Source organism: Mauremys reevesii, linkage group 3 (assembly GCF_016161935.1).
Source record: "Mauremys reevesii isolate NIE-2019 linkage group 3, ASM1616193v1, whole genome shotgun sequence".
Lineage (NCBI taxonomy): Eukaryota > Metazoa > Chordata > Testudines > Geoemydidae > Mauremys > Mauremys reevesii.
The window spans coordinates 106,495,371-106,520,873 of NC_052625.1; the positions used below are offsets into that span (position 1 = coordinate 106,495,371).

Genomic DNA, 25,503 nt, shown 5'->3' on the forward strand with positions numbered 1-25,503 from the left:
CAACTCAATAGGTACCTGATTTTTCATTTAGCTTTCTTTAGATTTAAAAAAATAACACTTCAGTGAGAAGCAGGTACACCATTTAACCCAGCAGGTATGCAGAAAAAAATTATCTACAATTGGAACAGTTGAAGAACTTGCATTTGGAATGTGTGTGGTAGTGGTGCCATCTTATGGCCATGTAGTTTTCTTCATAACACATATGGGCCAAATTTCCAAAGGGTCATTGTAATTGGTTACTTGCACTCACTAGGAATGTAATTACTCAGTTTCTGTACACGGTTTGTGAGGTTTTTCCATCACAAATATTAGAAAAGAGGAAGACTTGTGGCTAATGCACATGACTAGGAATCAGGACACTCAGTACGCATGTATGATTTCATTTGTGAAATAATCCTCTCCATTTTAGACATTATATCACAATGTTGGCTTTCCATAACTTTTTGATATCCCTTCAAAAAGAAAATTGTGATATAATGTCTGAAGCTGAAAGAATTATTGTACAAAGGAAATATTGGTTTCTTGAGGGCAATATTTTACATTATATACACACAAAGGTTCGCTCTGCATGGAATACATACATGGAATTAATGTGTGCCTTATGGCTGAAGGGTGAAAACATTATCTGTACACACACATACACATTATAGACAAAATATAAAAATAAAATAGAGCTGTTAATGATGGCTATAGTTAATATTACCTGGGACTTCCCTTTAAAAGACCCCAGTTTTCAGTTGCTTATAATTTTGTTAAACTTTAACTACTAGGGCTGAAATTTTCCATGTTAGGTGTCTGCTTCAGGCTGAATTTTTAAGAAAGTTTCAGCAAAAAATGGTTCAGTTTGAGAACAATACTAGGAAAAAATAAGATTGTTCTGGCCATGTTAAAATGCTCTCTTCTTTCTCTCCTAACCCTAGCCTCCCTCCTTCCCCTCCCTCCCCAGCAACGAGACATTGAGAAGGTCCTATGTCTCCATGCTTCGGAGCAGGGACTTGAAATTTGGAAAGGAATTCAGCCTAGGTTAGAGATGTGCCTTTTGCTCTCCCTGTGAAATCTGGCTGAATAATAAACCTCTGAAAATCTTGGTTTGTGCATGTTCCGGGCTGGCAGCAAATGTTCCGTCTCCACTGAGGATACTGCACACCCTCAGAGCTCCAGGCCAACCACACTGAGCGTGCCCCTCCGACTCACTGTGTTCACTGAGCATGCTTCAGCCTAGGAAATTGCAATTGTGTTCCTTTGGCAGCTGCATGAGAGCCTGGACTCGGAGTGTTCAGTGTTTGTGGCAACCTGCCACAACTTCTCCAGGGAACCTAAGAAAGAGAAGGGAAATGACCACTTTTAACCATTTATATTTCAGCCAAATCTGAATGGAATTTCATTGTGGGGGAAGGGGAAGCCATCTCTCTAGACCCTGAGGATTCTTCCTGCAAAATAGCCAAGGCAGGCCACAAACGATGGAGCTGTAAGAGCTTCTTTAAGACAAGATCACAATAATCCTTGATAAGTGGAAAGTGTTAGGCAACTTATATATAGGGGTCATTAAGCTACCCCGTATAACATATAAATGCGTATACTAAAATTCAAGCATTATTCTCCCTTGCTGCGTAGGCCCTGACACAGAGATTGACTTAGATAGGATGTTCCTGGTCTTGGACAACACTGTTGCAATATTTTCCCCCCTTATACTCCTTAACATCGCCTGTTCTCTCTCACAATGGATAGGTGCCAGCACTGCACTTTTCTCTCAGCTAGAAAGATGTACGCATCAGCATTTGAAAATTACACCAATGACACAATAAGTTGACTACAGGTGTGTAATAGGTGGGATGCACCTGAACACCACCAGCACAAAGGGTCCCGAGATTACTCCTGATATCATGTGGCTACATCCTCTTGCTGCCTCCAGCTTAGCCAATGGACTGTATTTTGGTACCTCGTTTTCTGTTGGTAGGCCATAATGCAAAATGCATCTGAGCTTGCCATGGAGAAAGCTCAGCCTCTGGCAGAAATGGGGATGAAACATTACATCAAAACGTCCTTAGGTGTACATGGAGTTGTACCATTTATGGTTTTAATAAGGGGAATTGTCTGTATTGTACAAGTCTTTTAGTAAATAATATGTAATTTGTTGTGTAAATCTTGCATTTGCAATTAGTGCTGAGAGTCATTTTAAATCCTTTGGTGATATTATATATATTATAATTTAGCATTAATACACTTTTTATATGCATCATTTCTTAGTCCACAGGTGCCAAGCATATAACCTACATAATGACGTAAAGACAGGGGCAATAAAAATCCAGTTCCCGCACACTTAGGCTCTTCTGATTTTTGCTGTGTTTTCTATAGTTTTCATTTTTAAATTTAAAATCACGTCGCTCCTCTGGCTGCAAAGATAAATTTCATGTTGTAAGTTAGCAAATTGGTCTGCTCTTGGCTCTGTAATCAAACAGATGGAAGTCACAGAGCACCAACAGCATTGTGAATATCTGCCATTTATCTTGAAGGCCTGATTTTAACCATTTAAATTCTTATTTTTAAAATCATTTTATCTAAAACCATAACATCTAGTTCTTTTTATTCAAACCTATCTTTAGTGTTGTTGACATGCATGACCATGTACATTTCCAAAATAAAATGCACAAAACTACATCCATAAGCTCTCCTAGAGGAACCATGAGCAATAAACAGCATGAGTTTCTAAAGAATATGCCAGACCGACTAGACAGATCTATTTTTATAGGGGTGTCAAGCAATTAAAAAAATGAATTGCGATTAATCGTGCTGTTAAACAATAATAGAATAACATTTATTTAAATATTTTGGAACGTTTTCTACATTTTCAAATATATTGATTTCAATTACAACACAGAATACAAAGTGTACAGCGCTCACTTTGTATTTATTTTTGGTTACGAATATTTGCACTGTAAAAAACAAAAGAAATAGTATTTTTCAATTCACCTAATACAAGTACTGTAGTGCAATCTCTTTATCATGAAAGTTGAACTTACGTAGAATTATGTACAAAAGAATCTGCATTCAAAAATAAAACAATGTAAAACTTTAGAGCCTACAGGTGGAGTGGAGTTATGTAACAAAAAAACCCCTACATTTGTAAGTTGCGCTTTCCCGATAAAGAGATTGCATTACGGTACTTATATGAGGTGAATTGAAAAGTACTGTTTCTTTTGTTTATCATTTTTACAATGAAAATGTTTGTTCAAACATAATCATATAAAGTGAGCACTGTACACTTTGTATTATGTGTTGTAATAGAAATCAATATATTTGAAAATGTAGAAAAACATCCAACAATATTTAATAAATTTCAATTGGTATTCTATTGTTTAACAATGCAGTTAATCATGATTAATGTTTTTAATTGCGATTAATTTTTTTGAGTTAATCACATGAGTTACGTGCGATTAATCGACAGCCCTAATTTTTTGTGATCAAATCCCAATATTTGTGGACAAAAAGAATGCAGCCTATATCTAGATTTAGTCAAGTATTAGCTTTAGAAAATCTTGTTTGGAAAATAAGTTCAAATTGGCTTCAGCACCGTCAAATACAATAGATTCACTATTCCTATTCTGAGGAATAAGAATAGTGGATTTGTCTCTGACTCCTTTATGCCTCAAAGATCTGTTTTAATATATGCACAGGTTTGGTGGTGTCATTATTTATACTTCCTAGGTTGTTCCCCTCTCTGTTTAACGGTAACTTGCTGTCCTGCTTATTCGTTTGTTGAATTGACTTCCTCATTTATTTGGGGGGGAAATATTTTGTTTTTATATTTAAAATCTCAGATCCAAAAGGAAAGTTCTTGGCCGCAAAGATTCTGAAGATGACCGTACCCGCAACCATTCTCCTTCGCCCCCAGTAACACCCACTGGTGCTTCCCCAAATCTAGCTTCCCTCAAGCACGCAGGATCAATTCAGAGAAGCATTCGCAAGAGCAGCACCAGCAACGATAACTTCAAAGCCCTGCTGCTGAAGAAGGGGAGCCGCTCAGACACCAGTTCCCGCATGTCAGCAGCAGAGATGCTGAAGAATACAGATCCGAGGTTCCACCGAACAAAGTCAGACTCCTCCCTTGAGTTTCCTGACAGCCCTGCGAGCTGTTCCCCCAGCAAGAACAAAAGGGCCCAGGAAGAATGGGCCAAGAGTGAAGGCCTGATGCCAAGGAGTATGTCCTTTTCCAGCACTAGGTATGGCAGGTCACGAACACCACCCTCTGCTGCCAGCAGCAAGTACAACGTCCGGAACCGTATCCAGAGCAGCCCCATGACTGTTATTAGCGAGGGAGACGGGGAATCGGTTGAACCAGCAGAGAGCAGGATCCGTAGGACATTAAAAGAGCAGCAAGAGAGCCAGCTCAATGTGTTTGACAGCGATGACATGGACATGAATGATTTTCCATATGCTGAGGAGGCCGGTTACAGTGAGACCAAGGCTCCAACCCGCCTAGACGTAATGACTCAATTGGTAAAACCAAATGCTTCAAAGAAGTGTCTAAGCCCTTCAGACGAAAAAAGTTAAGAAGTGAGAACAAAGGCATTTGGTATTGGTCTTTCAGATGGTATATAGAATGAGTAAGCAACAGATCCCAGGAGAAAGCCCAGTCCAGAACAGTTTATTTTGCTGAGCGTTTATTACATAAACTTCATATGTGCATTGAATGCTGGAGCACTGATTGCTCTGCATGGTTGGGTTGAGTAGGGTAGGGCTTGCTTTGAGTAGGTGGTCTGCAACTTTAAAGAAAGTAACAGTTGAACTTTTTCATAAGCCTTAAAAGTCCTGTCTGAGGGAGTTTTCTCAGATCCTTTGGGGTGTGAATTTTTTTATACTTTTTGATTGTGAGAGCAAAATTTAGATGTAAAGCCTGAAAAGAAGATGGGAAGCTTCTGTGGTACAAAGGGGCAGTTGCTTTAAAGGCATTATATTTCTGAGGCTTGGGAAGTGGATGAGATGCATGGCCTGTTGGAGGTAGCAGGGCTAGCGCTACACAGCTTCTTTTTTGTGTGTGCGCCTGTTAATTTAAGCATGTCATATTAATGTAAAAAGATGAAATAGATTATGAATTGGTGTAGGTACATTTTTCCAGAGGAAAATATACACTTTTTAAACCTAACACAAGAGAGTGGGCACAGTTGTAATACAGTACTAGCTGCTGTGCAGCCATAGTGACAGTCACACAAACACACTCTCACTTCCAAGTGAATTGCTTACTTGATTGGAAATTGAGTGATCCCTTAGGAGAACTGAAATAACAGGATGCATATTTATAAAGAGAATGTAAGCAAATAATAGGAAAATGGGAGAGGAATAAGCAATACACTGCCAGATTTGGAAAGTTTCAGGTGTCTGAAATGAAATTAATCACAAAACATGAATTTGAGAGTTTGCACCACAGAGCAGTGGTGGAGCCTTTCAATTTAAATTAAACATGGGAGTTATATTTTGACAGAAGTTCTTCTTCCATTTATCAAAATGGGAAGACTTCTTATAACTTTCATCACTTGAAATGTCAAATATTTGCTAACTTTTGGTTACCAAAGAGTAAGTTAGTTATTTTCCTTTTTGATTTGCCTGCAGTATTTCTATTTTTAGGGGAGGGGGAATTAGCAAGGTTTGTTTTATTTTATTGTATATTTTACTGATGGTAATAAAAGTGTTTAATGGTTTTCATTTGTAAAGAAAACAGTTGATTAAAACTGAAACATTGGCTGGAGTTTTTGGTTCATAGTAGGAAGGAAGATTTTAATTTTGAAAAGGATTTTTGCATCATTTGATGGTTTGTGCAGTTTTTATATTGATTGTAAATAATGGAAGTTGTTAAATACCTTTTGATCTTCCCACTTTAGAATTTATACATTTTTAGACTGCTTTAAGAAACACTCTCTTTGTAGATTATTTATTTTAGTGAAATATGCTTGTAATCCCTTTCTTCAAACCCTTATTTGTTAGTAATGTAAATTTTCAGGGCCTTCACTTAACTCTTCCCCTCAAAAGAGGGGGATGATGACAATGCTGTGACTCTGCTTAAATAAAACAAGGCTGCCAATTGCTATCTTGTCTTCTGAATTGATAACATCTGTCAAAAGTTGCAGCCAACATTTTGTGCTCTTATATAGAAAACCATGCATCTTAACTACTAACATCCCCGTTCATATAGCGAAACTTACCAAAAATGGTTAGATGCCACTAAAGTGTATCTCTACATCCCGTTTTGCATATCTTTTGGGACAACCTCAATTGCAATGAATAGACATGAAGAAATCCTAACTCATCTCCAACCTCCACCACATACTGTTTACTGTATAATTTACTCAGATGTTACTGTTCCTCCTCTCTTCTTTGCTACCGGTCCCAGGAAACTAAAGTTCTTGAAGCAGCAGATGAGGGGTTAAATCAGTGGGAGCCAGTTTGCTCATAATATGGGCTCTGCAGTGCTGTATGTCTAAATCCCTGGAACAATGGAACTGTGTATAGCAAACTTTCTCTGCTTCAGATATGTTGAGCAGGTGAAAATAGCAAAAATATATGCATTTGATTATTGGAACTAAGTGAAAATTAATTAAGGTAACCAACATTTAAAATAATTGTTAATACTGATTTGAGCTATTTAAAGCTATAAAGACGCATTGCGAAAAAACCCAAAAACGCACAAGTACTACATGTTGAATGAAAGTTGTAATAAAGGGGAATCACACATGGTTATCATTTTTCTTCCTATGCCAATCAAATATTATATGTAGAGCTCCACATTTTCATGTAACAAGTAGCACTTACATTTTCAAAAGGCTACACAAATGTTAACTAATCTCATAACACCATCTTGAGAGGGAGGTAATTAGTCCCATTTTGCAGATGGGAGACTAATGGGCCTGATGCTTCAAGTGTGTGAATACATTTAGATACTGAGTTCAGTGTGGTCTATTCAGGTCTGTGGTTGCAGGATCAGGCTCTAAGACAAGTTCCCAAGCTACCCAGCAACTCAATGGTACATCTGGTATACCAATAAGAACTTCGGAGTTCCTGGTTTCCAGCCCTGTGTTCAGTAACAGCTCCATAGTTAAGGTTGAGTTGAATTTTGCATTTATATAAGAAATACTGAGTATTGTAAGAATAGAATAAAACAACGTGACAACCCAGGGCTGTAAGTAGCAGGAAGAGGATGGAATGGCAGATCAGTAGTGTGTGTAGAAACCAGTGATGATGATATTCTATCTCAAATGGACAGTAAAAATGTTAGAGGCATGGGGAGAGCCTGCCATATTAAGAAAAATTGAAAGGACTTGGACTGTTCTATTTAGAAAGATGATGAATGAGAGCTACTAGGTACACAAAATAATGAATGATACAGAGAGGGTAAAATGGGTGCCCTATGCACAAGGGACACCTTTGATGAAAATGAAAGGCAATGCATTTAAAACTGTTAAAAGGAGCTACATTAATACCACACATTATTACCTTGTGGCAATGTGTTCTAAAGGTTATCTGAGGCCAAGAGCGTAGTAGAATTAAAACATCTGGCTAATGAGACAAACCAATTAAATGTATGAGGATTTTTTTAAAGAATGGTTTAGTCAACCATCAAGTGATACAGGTGGGGGAAACACTTCTCCAGGGGAGCTTATTCACTAATTGCCCATCATTGGGTTACTTGCCCCTTCTTCTCAGCCTCTGGTGTTGGCCACTGTCAGAGACAGGGTACCGGACTAGATGGACCATGGGTCCAATCTGATATGGCAGTTCTGATGTCCCAAATAGTAATCCATAGCTCTCATATATTATTAGATTGGATGGCTTGGAAAGGCAGAGGCTTGTTTCGGTTGTGTTGTGTTTGAGTGAGTTGGTTGTGACCTTTTGAAACTGAAACGTATGTGACTGCAGTAATCTCTCTTCTTTCTGTGGCTAAGACTTGAGTAGAAAGAACCATTTCAATGCCAAGTTTATCCTTCAGATTTTCCTATTTTCTTTTTATTCCTTTGTGTTGCAAATATTAGCATTTTCTGTTTTAAAAACTTGATTTTCTTCAATCTGTTACCTATGCAACAAAGTAAATATTTGCAATGCATTTTGACAAACAAAAATAACATATTACAATATGATTTATCAAAAGAGATTAAATATGCAATTCCACTGTTCGGAGGTATCTAATTCGGAACTAAAAAAGGCAGAAATCAATGAATCAGGTGGTTGTTATAGGAACACATTTCATTCAGTGTAAGGCTTATATAGTAAAATATGTTCTAATCAGATTATAGACATCTTTATTCCAAGTAGTGCCTCTGGAATCTGGTGATGTTCTCTGTCTTCAATCACTGTACCTCCTCAGTCAGTGATCTGTACTGAATTTTCTGATATATACACAACTACTCCTTGGCAGCATATTCTTAGGCCAAGTCTAATTTTGTCCACATAGTAATGCTGATTAAGGATGTGGTTCTTTTACATATCTATGCTAGCATTTTCTTTCACTAACCAAACTGGTAGAAGCTACACCAGCAAAAGTACATTTTTGCCTGTATAAGCTCTGTCTACATTAGGAGGATTTTGCTGATCTAGCTCTATTGCTACAACTTTCTCGCCCCAGGCAGCTGCAAGGTCTCCCAGCCGCTGGCCGTGGCTGCAACTAGACAGCTGTGGGGAGTCCCTGCTGACCGCTGTGTCTGGGCAGCTGCAGGGTCCCCCCCCCATCAGGTTGGGGGTTGGGAGCTGCGAGGGTGGGCCTGGCTGGGAACTCCAGCCCCAGGGCAGAAAATGTCAGGGAGGTCATATACAAAACTGACACGATCCTTTTCAAACAGAGTATGGATCCTCTGCTCCAATAAGCTTACCATCTAGACAAGATGAAGACTAATCAAGGGCCAGTAGGTCAGATTCAGAAGGAGGTGGAGGTTATTGGTTATGAGAAGTTAGGGAAGAATTTCTGGAATATGTGGATTTGAAGGCGGGGAGATTGTGTTTGACAGACAAGAGTGTAGACTATTCCAAGCATAGGGAGCGCGTGAGATAAGGCACAGAGCCTAAAGTGGCAGGAGAGATGAAGAAGTACAGAGTATTGAGGGAAAACAGAGAATAAAAGAGGGGGAAATGAGAGCAAGATGTAAATGCATGACCCTGAAGATGATGACAAGAAGCTTGAATTTAATACAGTAAGAGTCAGGAAGCCAATGCGTGGATTATAGGAATGATGCAGTCAGAGAAGTGGCAAAGGAAAATTCTTTTAGCAGCAGGGTTTTTCTGGACTGCAGGGGGAAGAGCAAGGAGGCCAGAGGGAGAAAGGTAGTTAAGGCCAAAGTTGGTGAAGGCATGGGAATCAGTTTTAGAAGAGAGGAAAGGGCAGATTCTGGTGATATTAAAAGAGAAGAAATGACAGTATGTAGTGAGATGAGATATGATGAGTCAGGGAGGAGAGAGAAGTCAAAGATGACATGGTTATGAACTTGAGACACAGGTAGGATAGCAGAGTTGTTAATCATGGAAAGGAGGCGTTGGAGAGGAGTGAGGATGGAAGTTCACTTTTGGAAAGAGTGCATTTGTGATGGGACAGAGAAATGAAATGCTATATAGGCAACTTGATATTCAATGATGATGTGTGGAGGGGGAAAATCAGGTAGAGAAGATTTGGGACTTGTATGTATCAAAGTGGGGCTTGAAACTCAGAGCAGCTGAGATCATGGGGAGAAAAGAGGTGGCCAATAATAGATTTTTAAGGGAGACAAATAGAAAGGAGAGTGGGAAGACACAGAGCACAGAGTTGGGGAAGCCAAGAGGGGACAAAGTAGGGAAGAAAGGTAAACAGTGTGAAAGGCATCAGATAGTTCAGAAAGAACGATGGAGACAGAACCCATGAATTTACCTAGGAGAAGGTCATTAGTGTCCTTGGGCAGGGCAGTTTCAGTGCAGAGGAAAGAGCAGAAGCTAGATGGGAGGAGAGGAGATCAAGGATAAAGTTGAAGAGGGATGTAGATGCAGCCTGACTAGATACTGCACTCAGTATATGGAGGGCAAGATAGAGTGAAGGTAGAATCAAATTTTCTCCACCTTCCTCCCCCAAGATAGGGATGGGAGGGAAACAAAAGCATGCTTCAGATCACAAAGGAAGGGGAGGGTGGAGAGAGAGCTATTAGAAATAAAGGAGAGAATCAAAAGAAGTTTTGGATGTAGGAACATATTGAAAGGACACATTGAGGGGTTAGGAACAGATAGAAGGGAGACCTCAGACTTGGAAACTGCTACAGAGGAGGAGAGGAATGAAAGAGTTTGACACTATTAGGAAAATGCGTTCCATGGCAACCTGCACGTAGCTGTAAGGTGAAGACAAAACTAACTAGCAGCAACCTTTTTTTGCTTGAGGCAAAACAATTTAGACTAATCTCTGAAGGAGGAGAAGTGCAGGCAAATATGATGGTTGTTTACATTTTTCTAATGATAAAATGAATAAGAAAGTCACTTAGCTCCTCTTCCCTGCCTGCTTATATGTCTGTCTCTTGTAAGGCAGACACAACCTGCCCATTTTTTATAATTAGTGGGTGAGAGTCCCTTCAAGCTGCCAGTCATGCTAACTTAATGAATAAATATAACTAATTCCCTTCCTTGAAAGAAGCAAGATTTCCTGCCAAGTCCCAACTGTAGGCCTTGTCTATTCCAGTTTGACTAAATTAATAATTAAACCAGTGCAAACCCTCTAATGTAGATTCACGTAAACCAGTTTGACCATCCCTTAAATCAGTTTAGCTTGACTGATTTAAAATCAATTTATTAAACCGGTGCAACTTTTCCGGTTTAGATAACGTTTTACCCTTGTAAGTTTTCCAAATTCCTTTAACCACCAGCCCACATGGATTTATAGATAGAGGACCACTTCCCAAACCCCTAAAATATATGGAGTAGCCATTTATGGTGTCATCAGGACAACAGTAGTGGGCAAAACTTAATCCTTCCATGCTCCACCGATTTTCCACCTGAAAAAATATGGATTGAGCAGACATCAATGGCACCTCACACAGAACCAACATGAGGGATATCCTGGTGATGGCGATTGTACTCCTCAACACTGTTTTGAGTGAAGATAGGGTATTCTGTCCATGCGTAACATAACTGTGTAGTGAACATGCATGTCTTCTCTGGTATGCTTTATATAATACAAGCTTCTGCAGAGCCATCTTTTGCATGACCGCCACTTACTACTTTAACGTAAGTTAGTGCCCCATCCCATCTATTTACAAATTTTAAAACAATCTAATTACATAAGATTATTAAAGTACAACACAAAACTTTAACTAAAACCCAATTAAGATTGCTGGGTAGCAATGTACTTAACTATTCAGTCCTTTTACATAACTGAAGCACTTACAAAAGACTTGACTAGTTGGAGCATTTTATGTCTTAGTCTGCCCACATTATACTTTATAAAACTTATTTGTTTATGAAGCGCTTGTTTCATCATCATACAACCTTAACTTTGATCCAAAATTAATAGTATTATTTCATAGTCAATACAGCAAATTCTTCTGAGACAAACAGGATAAATCTCTTGGTTCCATCATTTTAAGAGCACTATTAACACTAGATCATAGTGGACCTTAAAAAAGGATACTGGGTGTGGAACATGATAGTGGCCACTCTGGGATCTGTGCCAGCTGACTTGAGGCAAGGGGCTGATTAATCGCAGTGCAGATGTTTGGGCTTGGACTGCAGCCTGCGCCCTACAACCCTGTGAGGTGGGAGGGTCCCAGAGCTCGGACTGCAGCCTGTGCCCTACAACCCTGTGAGGTGGGAGGGTCCCAGAGCTTGGACTGCAGCCCAAGCCCAAACACCTACATCACAATTAAACAGCCCCAAGTCAGCTCGGAGAGCAAAAGCCCCATGAGCCTGAGTCAGTTGACACGGGCAAGCCACAGGTATCAAATTTCAGTGTAGACACCCTTTATGTTAAGAACCTGAATTAATATATGCTGAACAAAGTTGATGGTAAAGGTCGAAGTGTCAGGTAATTTATTGCTCTGAAGGAGAGTAAACAATTTTCTAGCACTCCATTATGCAATAAGTACATTTCATTCTCACAAATTACTTAGGCACTTTGTTGATGAACATTCCAATGACTTTTTTTCAAACAACCTTTTGGGGCCAATCCCCAGTGAAATCAATGGCAAAATTCCATTAATTTCAGTGGGAGATCAGGGCCTTTACCAGCAAATTCCAATCTGAATAGATAATATCCCACCATACAGTTCCTTTCCTCTCTAATATAATACCCTATTGAACCAGACTTTAGAATTGTATTAGACAGCAGAAATCCTAACTATTGTAGAACCAATTTAAATTGGAAAAAAAAAGTATAGCAAACAAAAAGTGAAACAAAATAGGCTTATCTGATCTTCTCTCTGCAAAAAAAATAATGCAGCTGCAGCAATCCTTTGCTATTATTTTCTGTTGTCTCCTGCCCAATCCCCTTTTCTGCCATGGTCTCTTCATTGTCAGTCTAATATAGATTGTAAACTCCTCAGGGCAGAACTTAAGGCGTCTAATTTGCTTGGAAAGGACCCTGTACACGCATGGTTTTAAACAAAAATATCTGTTTTACTTTAAGTGAAATTAACTTCTGGAACAGTGATTCATTTTTTAAAATGTGAGAGCATGAAGATTCTAGGGTTAGCGGGAGCTTCTAGTTGCATGCAGCTACTTTTTATGTCAGTTTAGAAGCACCTTTGATGGATTCTAAAGCCAGTCCTAACCAGTTCTCCTAAAACAGGAGACTGCAACAATGTGCTGACTTAAGGATGGTGAATTGCCTTGCGTACTTTTGCTAATTTGGACTGATAATATAGTCAAAGGATAAAAGCTTTTAAAGTCAATGCATCAGTAGTCAGCATGAAAGTATATATCAGTCCTAGTGTAAAAAGCAAAGGTAACAATTGATATTACTTGAATATACTAACATGTATATTATATATAAGTGCCTGGACTAGTACCATAGAGCAAACAATGTATTTCAAAAGGCAAATATTGGAGGCTTTGAGGCTAAAAATAAGCAAACTATTACTATCAAGGTGTGGATATGTTGTATCAATATCCTATACTCTAGCAAGTGTAAAGCTGTTACCATATGATGGCTATTCAGTGGCCAACAAGAAATGCGTAAGTGGTCTCGGCTGAACTTGCAGTGAAGAAACGTCCACAATTCACAGGTGCCAACACAATAATTCTCAATACCAGGCATCCTTGCTGGCAGACTTGGCATAGAGGTCCAGGATTAAATAGACAGTAGGATTAGTCAGGCATTGGCAGGGTAGTACAGAGTAGTTTGCCCTGCACTGGGGCGAGATGACTTCCTGTCCTTGCTGCTGCCAATACAGCAACTATCATAAGCAACAAATTAAGGTTTATAAAAATGGACGGTCAGTCCAGTGCTGGCACACTATATGCTGTCAGAATTCAAACTCTGCTGCTCCAGTCAACAGCCTACTAGATAACACTTGGGCCTGCCTGGAGGGCAGGGGACTGGACTAGATGACCTCTCGAGGTCCCTTCCAGTCCTATGATTCTATGATAGTGCTAAAGTTCTGTTAGCACTGAAATAGTTAATATTGATATTTAAAGTGTCATCTTTGAGGTAATAACCCACTGAGATGACTGAGGCCATTCAAACCTCAGTTGTTGTTTTCCTGCTGGTTGCAAAGACACTAAGTTCTTGTTTTCTACACAGTCATTGCAGATACAGATTTTTTTTTTTTTTAAATAAAAGCTTATTGTGGAGCCCAGCTCTGTGGTGAGAGATAGGGTCTGCGGTAAAGAGTGTGGCCACAGAATACATAGGAAGAGTTCCTTGTGTTATGCTGTAGCAACCTCTCTAGGTGTGTGCTAGATGGATTTTAAGGGGAGGGAAATAGGGAACATGGTGTGAAGTGGAAGGAAAACAGGGAAAATTTCATGGCTTTCTACTCTAACTGAAAGTGTGACCAGTCTCATACTATTGACAGAATGGGGAAAATTGTAGTGTCATTCTAGAAGAGGCACATTTGAAATCTGATAGATTATAATCTGTCTAGATGTTTAAAAAAAAATTACTTACAATTCCCAGGCAAAAAAGAAGTGTCTGAATAAACTGAACTTCTGTCTCTCAAGAAAGCATTTTGTTTCCTATTCTTGATTGCTGGGGTTTCCATTTCTCTTGAAAAGCCACACCTCATTGTGTCTATTAAGCAATTTAAAAGGGCTGTCATAGCCAGCAGTATAATAGACCTTTTCATCAAACACTTTCCCATCCCGCTTCAAACTTTCTGCTAGTGTCAGTAGTTCTTCTTGGTTCTTTGTGGCACTGGAATATCCTCCAAAAGACCTGTCAATAATAAACAGCACGAGAACATGAAGAAAGCTTATCACTGATAAATCTAAGCTTGTTCTCTATACTGCCTGTCTAAATCCAGCATGGGCCAGTAGTGATCTTTTGAAACCATATAGTTCAACCCTTTCAGGGACTGTTCCCTACAGCCTGTTTTCTAGTACTTTGTCCAGTTCCGTTTGTTTCAAATGATGAAGCTTCTGCAACTTCCTTTAAGATAATTTCACAGTAACAGGCTTTACCAATGGGAAAATGGGGTATCTTCAGGCCTATATGAGAGCTGTTGTTCTTGGTGCAAAACTAGTAAAATGTATGACCACGTGCCTTGTTTTGCACTTGTAAAGAGTGTTGTCTTGATGTCCTGAGAGTGCCACTGTGAAAAGCAAAATTCCAAGGAATGTGGTTTGAACACCCCGGATTAATGGTCAAGAACAGGGATGGGACAATTTCCCCAGCACTCATTAAAATTTCATTTTCAGGAGTTTAACTATGGAAAAATACTACCTGAAGCTTACATGGAAAATGAAGTTAGTTACTTTATGCTTGAAAGTTAACTTTGTCTTAGAACAACTTGTTTTGGTTTAGATTTGACAGTGGGGAAATTCATCAATTAACATTTTGCTGTATACGTGAACATATATTCTTAACTGTTTTTAAAAGTACAGGGTTTTTTCCAATCCCATGTCTTTCATGATGTTTTCATTAATATACAGTAAAATATAACAATTTTTAAAAGAATGCAAGATGATCTCCATCTAGGGATGTTCAACAAAATATTTTCAGGACATGTGACTTCTGTATACTAATTATACTTACTGGGCTCATGTGAAAAAGGTATGAGGATACAGAGATTTGGATTGAATTACAGGCTAGTACAGTGGTCCCCAAACTGTGGGGTATGTCATGGAGGAACATTGGCAGGGGGTGGGGCAGCCCTGGGCCAGTCCCCATGTGGGGGTGGGGGAGGAAGCGCCTCCCAGCTCTGCTTCAGCCCTGACCCCATTTGCAGCCCTAGCTCCCGGCTACGGCTCCACATCCGGCCACAAACCCTACTGTGGCCCAGCAGGTGCTCTGCTCCCAGCCCCAGCCTCAGCTCTGCTCCCTCCCAGCCCCAGCCTTGCCCCTAGCTGCAGCTCCATTCCTGGCCCTGCTCCCGGCCTCAGACCCACCCCCAGCTGCAGCCCCAGCCTCGGCTCCCTTACTCCTGTCTGTGCCCCACTCCCAGCCCCAGCTCCCGGGGAGTGGGGGTGGACAAGCTATGGGGGGACACGACCACGAAAAGTTTGGGGACCCTGTTGCTAGTATAAAGTGAATTACTCATTCAATAAAGCATGTGCATGCACCATGTTATTCATCAACTGACTGCCACAAGGTGGCAGACACAGTTTAGCTGAAGGATATCACATTGAGTTGCTGTATTTTTACAAAAAGTGCCAGGACTACCTCTTCTGAGAACTAAAACATTTTTGATCATGTATAAGCTGTCTTGTGCGCACAGATTTATTATCTGTACTTTGCAGAGTTGTAGTTAGTTAATACATACCTGACAAATACAATCATTTCTGGTCTGTTTTCAATGAAAATATCTGACTCTGATGGCTTAGGTGGATCAGCTTGATGATCAGATGGTATATAAAAAGAGACTGTAATAGTGGACTCGCAGAATGGGCCTGCACCAGGTTCCACATGGCATGTTACTGGAGCTGTCATCTCTATCTTCATCCCTATCAGAGGCAAATAAGCAACAGTTCACTGCTCTGTCACAAATAATCAGGTCAAATGATGTGTGTCAAGAAAGAGAGAACACTGGTGGCTTTATCAAAGTTTGCCTTTGATTTATATTTAATAAAAGGTAGTTTTAATTCATGTGTTTTTTCTATTGTTGCATTGTATTTGGATTATCTTGTCTGCCTTGTAACAATTTTTAAAGAAAATGCATAATGGCAAATTTCTGCTCGTATGCAGCAGATCCCTTTGTTTTGATTGTTAACATTCCACTACTACAGACCAAACCTCTTAAGCCTTGTCTATACTTGCAGCGGCATGAAGGGTACATACAGCTAACTGCCACAGTGATAGGTAGACTGCATCCACACTGTGAAAGGCTCTGGCAGAGGGGAGGCAGCAGTGAAAGGCTCCTACACCTTTCTCCACCGCCTCCCTCAGCCGGATCCTTTCCCCACTGGTGGAGCCTTTCTCGGGGGCAGGGAAAAGCTCTGGCAGTGGTGAGGCAGCGGGACCTACACTGCTAAAAACAGCAGTGTATACAGGGGAGGCACTGCTTGGGTATGCAGAGAACCTTGTAGGGTATGTAGCCTAAGGCTTTTGATGTGTATATACTCACCTAAGCACTACCTCACCATCTACACTGCTATTTAAACCTGACTGGGGGTTGTCCAATGTCTATACATGCTGCTGTATGTCTACACTGCAGCTGGAAGCACACCTCCAGCCAAGGCAAATACTTGAACTACCAAACTAAAAATAATTGTGTTGACGTTGTGGCTCTGGTGCAGGCTTGGGTCCCCCTAGGCTTGAGCTCAGGTGGCTAGAGCCACAATGTCTACGCAGCTATTTTTATCATGCTAGTGTCAGCCTCTCTATCCAGGCTGGGAGGTTCTCTCCCAGCTGCAGTGTATACGTACCCATTGTCTTGGACTATTCAGTACTTGCTATCAAGAGGTTATCTTGCAGACCTTTTTTTTTTTAAACTCAAAATGTAAACAAAATATGCAGTACAAAAACACAATGAAGCCTACCTTTTTTTTTCAGACCACAAGCAAGTAGTTTTAGGTTCAAAGTTTATTAACTCATAATTTGATAGGAAATGCCCTGTGCACTCTGGCTGTCTTATAAAAATCAACTGCAGCTGCCCTAAAAGTGAGCACTACCAGCTATATATGACTTCTGTATAGGTTCTGGGCTGCAGAGCAAAATAATTAGTAACTGTGTATCAAAAATAAACTACATGTCAATCACTGATGAATGCCCCCAAAATAACAGTGGGGAAGAGGAACATTCAGCCCATCCGTGGTTTCAAACTAATTTCCAGGTTCTAAAGTCACATGAGTAGCTCCCATAGCTTTGATGTATCAATATGCAGTGGGCTGGAACACTTCAGCATCTGCTGAAACCAGCCTACTAGAGAGGAGGCATTTAACTATTTTGTTTTCAGTTATACAGGCCTGGTTGTGGGGAGTTTCTCTCTCTCCAGGGGGTATAAGAGTTTTGAGAAATATCACTGTGCTGGGGTGCCCCTCCCCCCCAGGGCTGGAGAGGTTGAAGTGGCTAGGCAGGCCAATTAACTGCCCAGGCTGCACCTGAAGGAGATAGAGAGCAGGCCACTCATTGGAAATGGGCTCAGCTGGGCAGGAACAGGAGGGGCCTGTAGAAAGCCCAAGAGCTGTGAGCAGCAAGGGGCTTGTAAGACAGTAGTCTACTATCACTCCCTTGGAGGAGGGTACATGGACCCGTAAACCCAGAGAGAGGGGGAAGCCAGATAAGTAGGTAGAAGTCCAGGGGAAACAGCAGCTAGGGATAGGGCTGTACTGACCTTGGCTTTTGTTATAGGGTTCCTGGGCTTGAACCCAATGTAGAGGATAGGGCAGGGTTCCCCTACCAGCCACTGTGAAGTCACCACTTGGAAGGACTTTAAATTGCCTAGAAGGGGAGGACCTTAGTGACCTGGCTGGAGGACCAACCCATGCACAGAAAGCTACAGCTTCAGGAGTGATAAGGGCTGCAGGATGAAAGAAACCAGACAGAGACAAAGGCAGCACCTGGCAAGAGGTAGTCACCAGGAGGAGATGCTACTAGCAGTGAGTACACCTTGTGATTATCACCTTATATCTTAAAGAAAGACACTTACCTTCCTCCACCTTGGCCCCTCTTCTAGTGGAACACTGTGGGTATTGTGAATGGCATAATAAGTGGATGTGGAAGGGCTTTTGAAGTGGGGATGGGGAAGAAGGCAGGGTAAATTTAGAAGCATTAATGTGCTGAATGCTTCTCTTCCCTGCTGTTAGGAGTATTCAGGGTGTAAGGGTGGTGTTTTTTGTTTTATAAAAGCCATAAGCTTATCTCCTCTCAGCTATCCTGACTTATAAAAGGACCCACTACTATGCTGGCTTTTTATGCCTTAGGACAGTGGTTCTCAAACTTTTGTATTGATGACCTCTTTTACACAACAACCTTCTGACTGCAACCCCTCTTATAAATTAAAAACACATTTTAAGCAGCTTGCTAAACAAAAAGGACAAATGATATGATCAAGACAGACTAGAGGGAAAGTAATTGGAATTTACTAGTAACACTTTTACTCAGAATTATCCAATAATGCCAACAATTTCTTTTGGGAAAAAATTACAATTGTTAGTGCATGTGATGGGGTATCTACCCCCCACACAAGGCCTGAAGAGGTAAGACAGGCCAATTAACTCTATTAGGCTGCACCTGGAAGGAAGCCAGGGACTGATGATGACTAATGCCTGATGAAGCCCAGTTGGGGGAGGAGCTGGGTTAGGCTTATAAAGAAGGGACATTGATGGTCAGACACAGCTACAAGGAGGAGCTCATAGACCTCTGCAGTCCCTGTCTAAAGAAGGGTGTTGGCAAGAGATAAAGAGGCTGTTTAGGGAGACAGTTAAACCTAGGATCCTGCCTTGGACTACAGAATCTCACCAGACTGCAGGGGAGGGGGAGTAAAGAAGCTGTGGAGTGAGCACCGCTGCCCCCTGCCCCGGGAGAGCAGAAGCTGGGAAAGTAAACTAGGAAAGAGCCCAGGGAAATAGCAACAAGGTCAGAGCATGAGTGGACCGTGGCTGCTAGGCAGAGGGTCCCTGGACCTGAACCAGGGGCAGTGGATATGCCTGGGTTCTCCTTCTGGCCATTGGGAAAGTGCATCTTTGCCTCCTTGGAAGGAGAAGACTACAGTAACCTGGTCAGATGGCCAAGTCCCCAAGGAGTAACCTGTTTCCACTGAGACACACCACAGGACAAGCAAACAAAAGGGGTATCAGACTGGGCAGAGCTAATCCCCAGACATGACTACAAGGAGCTGCTTGAGGTAAGTAAACCCCATGATAGGGCATAACATGTTTAAAATGCTTTGTCACATATTTACTTTTTCAATAGCTTAAAATACAAAGAGATTCAGTCATCAATCAATCAGAAGCCAAGCTTATGGAGATAGGATCCCCTGATAGCATTAAGGATATTTAGTATGGGGGGTGGGAGGTGGTAGCAGCTCAGTGGTTTGAGCATTGGCCTGCTAAACCCAAGGTTGTGAGCTCAATCCTTGAGGGGGCCACTTAGGGATCTGGGGCAAAAATCAGTACTTGGCTCTGCTAGTGAAGGCAGGGGCCTGGACTCAATGACCTTTCAAGGTCCCTTCCAGTTCTAGGAGATTGGTCTATATTATATTATTAGTATTAGTATTTGATCTATTCCAGATACATACATTTAAATATGGTATTTTTCCTATACCCACTATAAAGAGAGATTTAATAAAGCCCATTTAAATGCTGCTTATTGCAATTTAGGTACTAAGGAAGACACTTTGTGTTGAAGTGTTTCCTAAAGTACAGTCTGCATCCACCTGGGTAGAGTGAGGGACTGTTTGCAAGATGGGTGTGCAGAAAGACCAACTGTCCTCCAGAATCTTTAAAAAACAAAACCACAAAAAAACTGTTATCCCTTTCAACACTAAAGAGTGTTTGTTAGTTAACTAATAGAGACTAATCCCTGAGTCTGCACTGAGCCTGAAACAATGGCTGCTAACACAGGTGCTACTTTAATTGTTCACTAACTCTTTCACAGCTCAAAGCAGACAGAAGATCTATACCATAATCACTAGCATTCCCAAAGTCAGGTGTGGAAGGAGTACAAAAGACTAGTGGAGATGTGGGAGATGTATGGATTGAGAGGTGTAGCCTTTGCCATCACATAGTAGGGTTCCTTAATGATGAGACTGGCTCTCTTTTCCTGAAAGAGGGCTCAGCTTTCAAAAGGTTAGAAATGCTGAATTATTGAAAAGTATAGTCCAGAGCATCTTACCTTTCTCATTCTTGCCCTGAATATAGTTAAAGAGCTTCATGAAGCCAGTGCTGACAGCTGAATCATAGTCCATTGATTTAATAGGAGTGGCAACCCATTTAGCTGGTTCATACTGCCGGACTTCATAATCTGAAGCCTATAAACAACCAAAAAACCCCAAAACTATCAAGAATAGCACTTCACGTGGGTGTCAGAGCATAAGTGATTAGGAATTCAGAGAAACAGAACTTCATTTTTACACCACAGACTTAGCATTGGTATTTCTTTCCTTATCTAACTTTTTTAAAGGGGGGAGGTGTATTAACCAGCCTGACGCTGCTGGGAAAAATGATTGGGTACTAGTAAGAAGAGAGAGACCAATTATTGCTCAAAGCTTGGAACAGTGGTGCAGATCAAAACATGAAGTTTTTATAAAAAAAATTAAGTCAGGAAATGTATGGAAATTTTTCTGTGTTGATTTATCCAAGTTGCACATTATAATGTGCAAGAACACAAAGGGAATAAAGCAGTGGTTCTCAAACTTTTGTACTGGTGACCCCTTTCACATAGCAGCCTGTGTGAGACCTCCCCTGCTTATAAATTAAAAACACTTTTTAAAAACATTTTACACCATTATAAATGCTGGAGGCAAAGCAGGATTTGGGGTGGAGGCTGACAGCTTGTGATCCTCCATGTAATACCCCCATGACCCCCCTCTGGAATAAAGCTTATTTACTATAACTAAACCCCAGGATTACCATAATTTTAATCTTCCTTTATTTTAGTCTGACAGCACTTTGTGAAGAAAAATAAAGAATAAATTCCCCTGGTGGTTTGTGTGGGGCTTTGACTCAGTCAAAGAAGAAAAATTACTGTAAAGTCACAACCTGAAACTTCTAATTTAAAGGAACACCACCACTTTTTTTTAAACAGCCTAACACACAACTGCAATGATTACTTGCATTCCAAAGTAACCTATTTGACATAAGGCTTTCTGCTATTAATCAGCCAGTCCACTGTGACAGTCAAAGTTTGACAGTCTCTGCCTTACATTATTAATGTGGAAAACCTTAAACAATCTAAGGCTGTGATCTCACAACTACATGCATAACTTTTCTCATTGAAGTAGTCATCTTGTTTTCAGTGGGACTACTCATACAAGTGTGTGACTTTTCTTAAGTGTTTGGAGGACCAGAGCTTAATTTACTTCAGGTCAGGAACTCTGAAAGATTTGGTTCAATTTCTATACTGCTCACTGACTTCTCATATTACATTGGGCAAATCACTTAATTTCTCTGCCCCTTCGTTTTTCTTATCTGTAAAATAGGTTTAGTACTGCTGTACCTTACAGGGATATTGAAGATAAATTCATTAATACTTGAGGTTCTCAGAGCTTGTACAGAAGAACAGTTTGCATGGCAGGCTGGGCTGTAAAACTAACTTGCTATGCGCAAACTGTGCGGACCCTGCTGCCACACACCAAAAACGCCCTAGTATGCTTTGATCTACACTGCTATGAAACATGAGTAGGTCAATGTGCATTAGGGAACTTCTAATGCACAGCCAGAGGGTTCACATGGACACTTAGTGCATGGCATGCTAGTGCAAGGTAGATTTACATGCCAGTCTGCTGTGCACTAACTGTTCATCTTCTAGACAAGCTTTCAGACATTACAATAATGGGAAGCAAAACAAGTACTTAAATACTGTGTATTTTTGTTGACCAAACTGCAACACAAAATAAAAACTCCACAATTTCATCTTTTCCAACTCCAGTTAGCAAAAGGTTGTCACAGTTGGATTGCAAATCCAGAGCAAAAAGTGCAAACCAACTATTTGCCTTTACAAGAATTCCGTAGAAGTAGATCTACTGATTTTTTTAGGTTTAGGAAACCTCTGTTTACACAATTTTGATTATAACCCTAAATCAACCTGTGTACTTAATGTGGCTACAGCAACCTTAAATTCTGCATTTATTTGCATTTTATTTTAAACATACAAAATTGTTACAGAAAACTAATCTAAAAGGTATCTTTTTTGATCCATGGGGAATAGCTAGCTAGTCCTGACACCATGGAGAGTATTGGCTTGCATGGCTCCACTTGCAGGTGGAAACACATACCTCAGCACTATAGCATTGCATAAAAAAAATGTTATGCAAGTCATCATGTCATAGCTACTGCAAAAACCTACTTACGGCACTGATATCTTGTACCTCTCTAGTGAGCAGGAAATGACTAAAATTCCTGTCCAAGTTGACTTCTGCATGCCCCCATTGCCCCCCACTTTCCACAATGATTATCACAAGCTGAAGATGAGACAAGTGGATCATAATGGGCTAAATGACTCATCTTTTATATAACACAGCCCACAGAACGTCAACTGTTCTAGCAACTTGGAGTCCTGCAGTCTGATTTTTATTTTTTTAATCAAACTTATTTCCCCTGCTCTCTGAAGCACTAGGGCTAAAGTGCTTTAACTCAAGCTCCCTGCCATGCCCCCTATTTTGCGGAGACCTAAGCCTGACATTTTTGACCAGAAAGGAAGGCAGATAAATGAGTGTGCAGTGGGGTGTTCTAGCAGACAGCAGGGGCCCCTCTCCTTTTTGCTAAAAGGAATTTTACCTGGCTTGGTACCGCTGTCCACTTAGGCAGCTCCAGCCCAGAGGCGAGAGCTTGTTTGTTGGGCTTCAGCATCCTGGGGAAATTAAAGCAGAGCAAACTGAGTAGGGCTTTTCTAGCCCCTTCCCCTGGAGCCCCACCCGCAGGGGGGCACTCAGCCCCCTGTGCACCGCACCCACCCAGCCGCGGCGGGAGGGCTGGGCTGGGCTCAGCAGCTCTTCTCTCTTCCTCCCCCACCCCGGGGGCCGGCCGGGCCGGCCCAGCACCATCTCTCTTCCTCACCTGCCTCAGCAGCTTCCACCCAAATGCGCCCCTGTCCTTCCCCAGCGGGCTCCCCCGTCTGCCGCAGCCTGCCAGCTGCTGGGGGGCGGGCCAGGCGGCGAGGTTTCATAACCCCTGCAGGCTGGGCACACCCACCGCACGGCGGGGGTCGGCCCCTCGCCCTGCTGCGGGAAGGCGGCGAAAGTCGCCCGCCGGCCCACCCGTGCAGTGCACCGGGGCCAGCTCCGAAGGGCCCTTCCCTGCGCGCTGCGCCGCCCGGGGGCTCGCACGGGAGACGCTCCCCGGGGGGCTCCAGCAGCTTTCTGCCCCCGCTGGGCCAGGCCGCCTTGCGAGCGGTGGCTCGGAGTTATGCAAGCTCCGGCCCGCCCGGGGATCAGCCGGGGGTGGGTGCAAGGGCCGGGCCAAACGGCGGGGAGGTGGCGGTGCTGCCCCGCTCTGTCCCTCCCCGCGGGGCCGTGCAGCACTCGCCAGTCACTGGACGTGTTATGAAATGGGGCGGGGGCGGGCCCGGGGAGGTGATGGGGCTGTGAAGGAGCCTGACTCGCACAGCGCAATCCCCCCTCGCTGCAGCAGGGCGAGAGATTAAACGGCGGCTTTGCTACCGTGCGCGGAAACAGGCCACCTGTTGGGGTTACCCCGAGCATTAGTAGCGGGAGCGTTTCCCAGCCGGGCTGCCGCTTCTGCAGAGCTGCGCCTGTTGCGGCGAGACTGGGCGTGTGGGGTTCTCTAGCGCCATGACCGTCATTGGAAATCACACCCGGTGAGATCTCAAAAGCAAGTCCCCAGGCTGGGCACCCTTCTGACTGTAATGTAAAAAGGCCTTAATGGCCTCTATGGCAGCCTTTCAAATAAGAATTAGACATTATTGGCTATTTAGGCGTTCAGGTCCCTTCATGTTCATCCCAAATGAGTGAGGTCTGGGCAGATACATCACTTAGCAACACCAATTTGTATCTGTACACATCTCTCCCAGGGACGTGCTGCCTAGGGTTGCCAACTTTCTAGTTGCACAAAACCAAACACCCTAGCGCTGCCCCACCACCCACTACATTCCTTCTCCCCCACCCTCCCTCTCTCTCATGCGGCAGGGGGTTGGGGTATCAGAGGGGTGTGGGCTCTTGGGTAGGGCTTGGGATGAGGGGTTTGGGGGTGCAGGAGGGGGCTTTGGAGTGGAGCCGAGGGGTTTGGAGTGTGAGAGTGAGCTGGTTTGGGGGGGGGGGGCACTGTTTGCCCACATCGTGCATGTCCCATATCTCTCCTATGGAAGAGCTAGCTAACTCATATCTGGTGGTTTGGAAGGGGGAATCCCTGTCTCAGGCAAGGTTAAAGGTAATAAGAAGAGGAAGAACATTTCTAAAATGATGTATAAATAAACCCTACAGTTTCAGCATGTTACAACAGCTGCTGTATTTAGGGAAGGGAAACCAAAATTCTTAGAATAGGGCTTGCCAGCTCTCCTTGATCTAGTGTAAAACTCAGGATTATACCTTCCTAATTTACAGGGATGCCAAGAGGCTAAATTAATTCCAATAAAATACTTTGAGTTTGATGGAAGGTGGTATAGAATTGCAGAATATTATCTTGATGGTGAAAGATTTTAAACACATGAATAGTATTTGAGATTATGTATGTGCATGGAACCAACTGTTGTTAAACATTACTTTGAGTCTCCTGCATTTAAAATTTCACCAAAATGATGCATTAAACAAAAGCCAAATTAATTCTAGTTATAACCTCACTGAAGTCAAAGGGTGAACTGGCCTAAGGATGAACTTAATGTTTTGTATTTAGTTCATCATAGCTTTCGTCAGCATATTTTCATGGTTGTCAATCAAGATTTATGTTCAGGTATTATCTCTAATGTTTTTCTGGGAATTAACTAAGAACCTTACGTAAGGCCCACCTCACCCGTTTCAGAAGGATTAACTTATAATGCACCCTTTTCCTTAGGGGCAGATTGAAAAGCAATGATTGATATATCTCTCCCTTCTCTTGGGATCAGATGTAAACTGAGGAAAAAATTGACTACTCTTCATGTGGCTTTATTCTCTTGGCTTGTATGTTACCTCAGACAAACATGTTGAAGAAAATACTGTAGTAAAATGTACAGTGTAGCCTAATAAATACACATTCTTTAAGCACAGTGGAATGTTTGGCATCAGTAGCTCTTTCAGGACAATCTCACTTCTATAGATACGTAGG

The 25,503-nt window shown here is 41.9% G+C and overlaps 2 protein-coding genes across 10 annotated transcripts in view; one reads left to right on the forward strand and one right to left on the reverse strand.

Moving 5' to 3' along the window:
- The window catches only part of NHSL1 (NHS like 1), a 234,445-nt gene extending 228,363 nt beyond the window's left edge, over positions 1 to 6,082 (forward strand). For all 8 annotated transcript variants that reach the window (XM_039532498.1, XM_039532499.1, XM_039532497.1 and 5 more), the window contains one exon: positions 3,819 to 6,082. In XM_039532498.1, the coding sequence (XP_039388432.1) occupies positions 3,819 to 4,551 (733 nt within the window). In that variant the 3' untranslated portion in view covers positions 4,552 to 6,082. The remainder of the gene's footprint in view (positions 1 to 3,818) is intronic.
- Positions 120 to 23,650, reverse strand: HEBP2 (heme binding protein 2). Of its 2 annotated transcripts, XM_039532506.1 has the most exons (6): positions 23,302 to 23,650; positions 23,023 to 23,095; positions 20,420 to 20,555; positions 15,909 to 16,089; positions 14,266 to 14,362; positions 120 to 1,316 (listed from the first exon to the last, which is right to left on the reverse strand). In XM_039532506.1, the coding sequence occupies exons 2-6, from the start codon at positions 23,092 to 23,094 to the stop codon at positions 1,200 to 1,202; spliced, it is 603 nt and encodes a 200-aa protein (XP_039388440.1). In that variant the 5' UTR covers position 23,095; positions 23,302 to 23,650; the 3' UTR covers positions 120 to 1,199. The 2 variants fall into 2 exon arrangements, with proteins under 2 accessions (XP_039388440.1, XP_039388441.1); XM_039532507.1 differs by lacking the exon at positions 120 to 1,316 and having other exon boundaries at positions 8,166 to 14,362; positions 23,302 to 23,649.
- Between the last annotated feature and the right edge of the window lie 1,853 nt (positions 23,651 to 25,503).

Excerpts from the sequence above, each read along its gene's own strand:
- HEBP2 (XM_039532506.1), bottom strand. The coding sequence starts at position 23,094 with ATGCTGAAGCCCAACAAACAAGCTCTCGCCTCTGGGCTGGAGCTGCCT. Across the intron at positions 14,363-15,908 it reads GAAATGATTGTATTTGTCAG|GTCTTTTGGAGGATATTCCA; the intron begins GTATGTATTAAC and ends TATTATTGACAG. Across the intron at positions 1,317-14,265 it reads GGAAAGTGTTTGATGAAAAG|GTTCCCTGGAGAAGTTGTGG; the intron begins GTCTATTATACT and ends TCTCTTTCTTAG.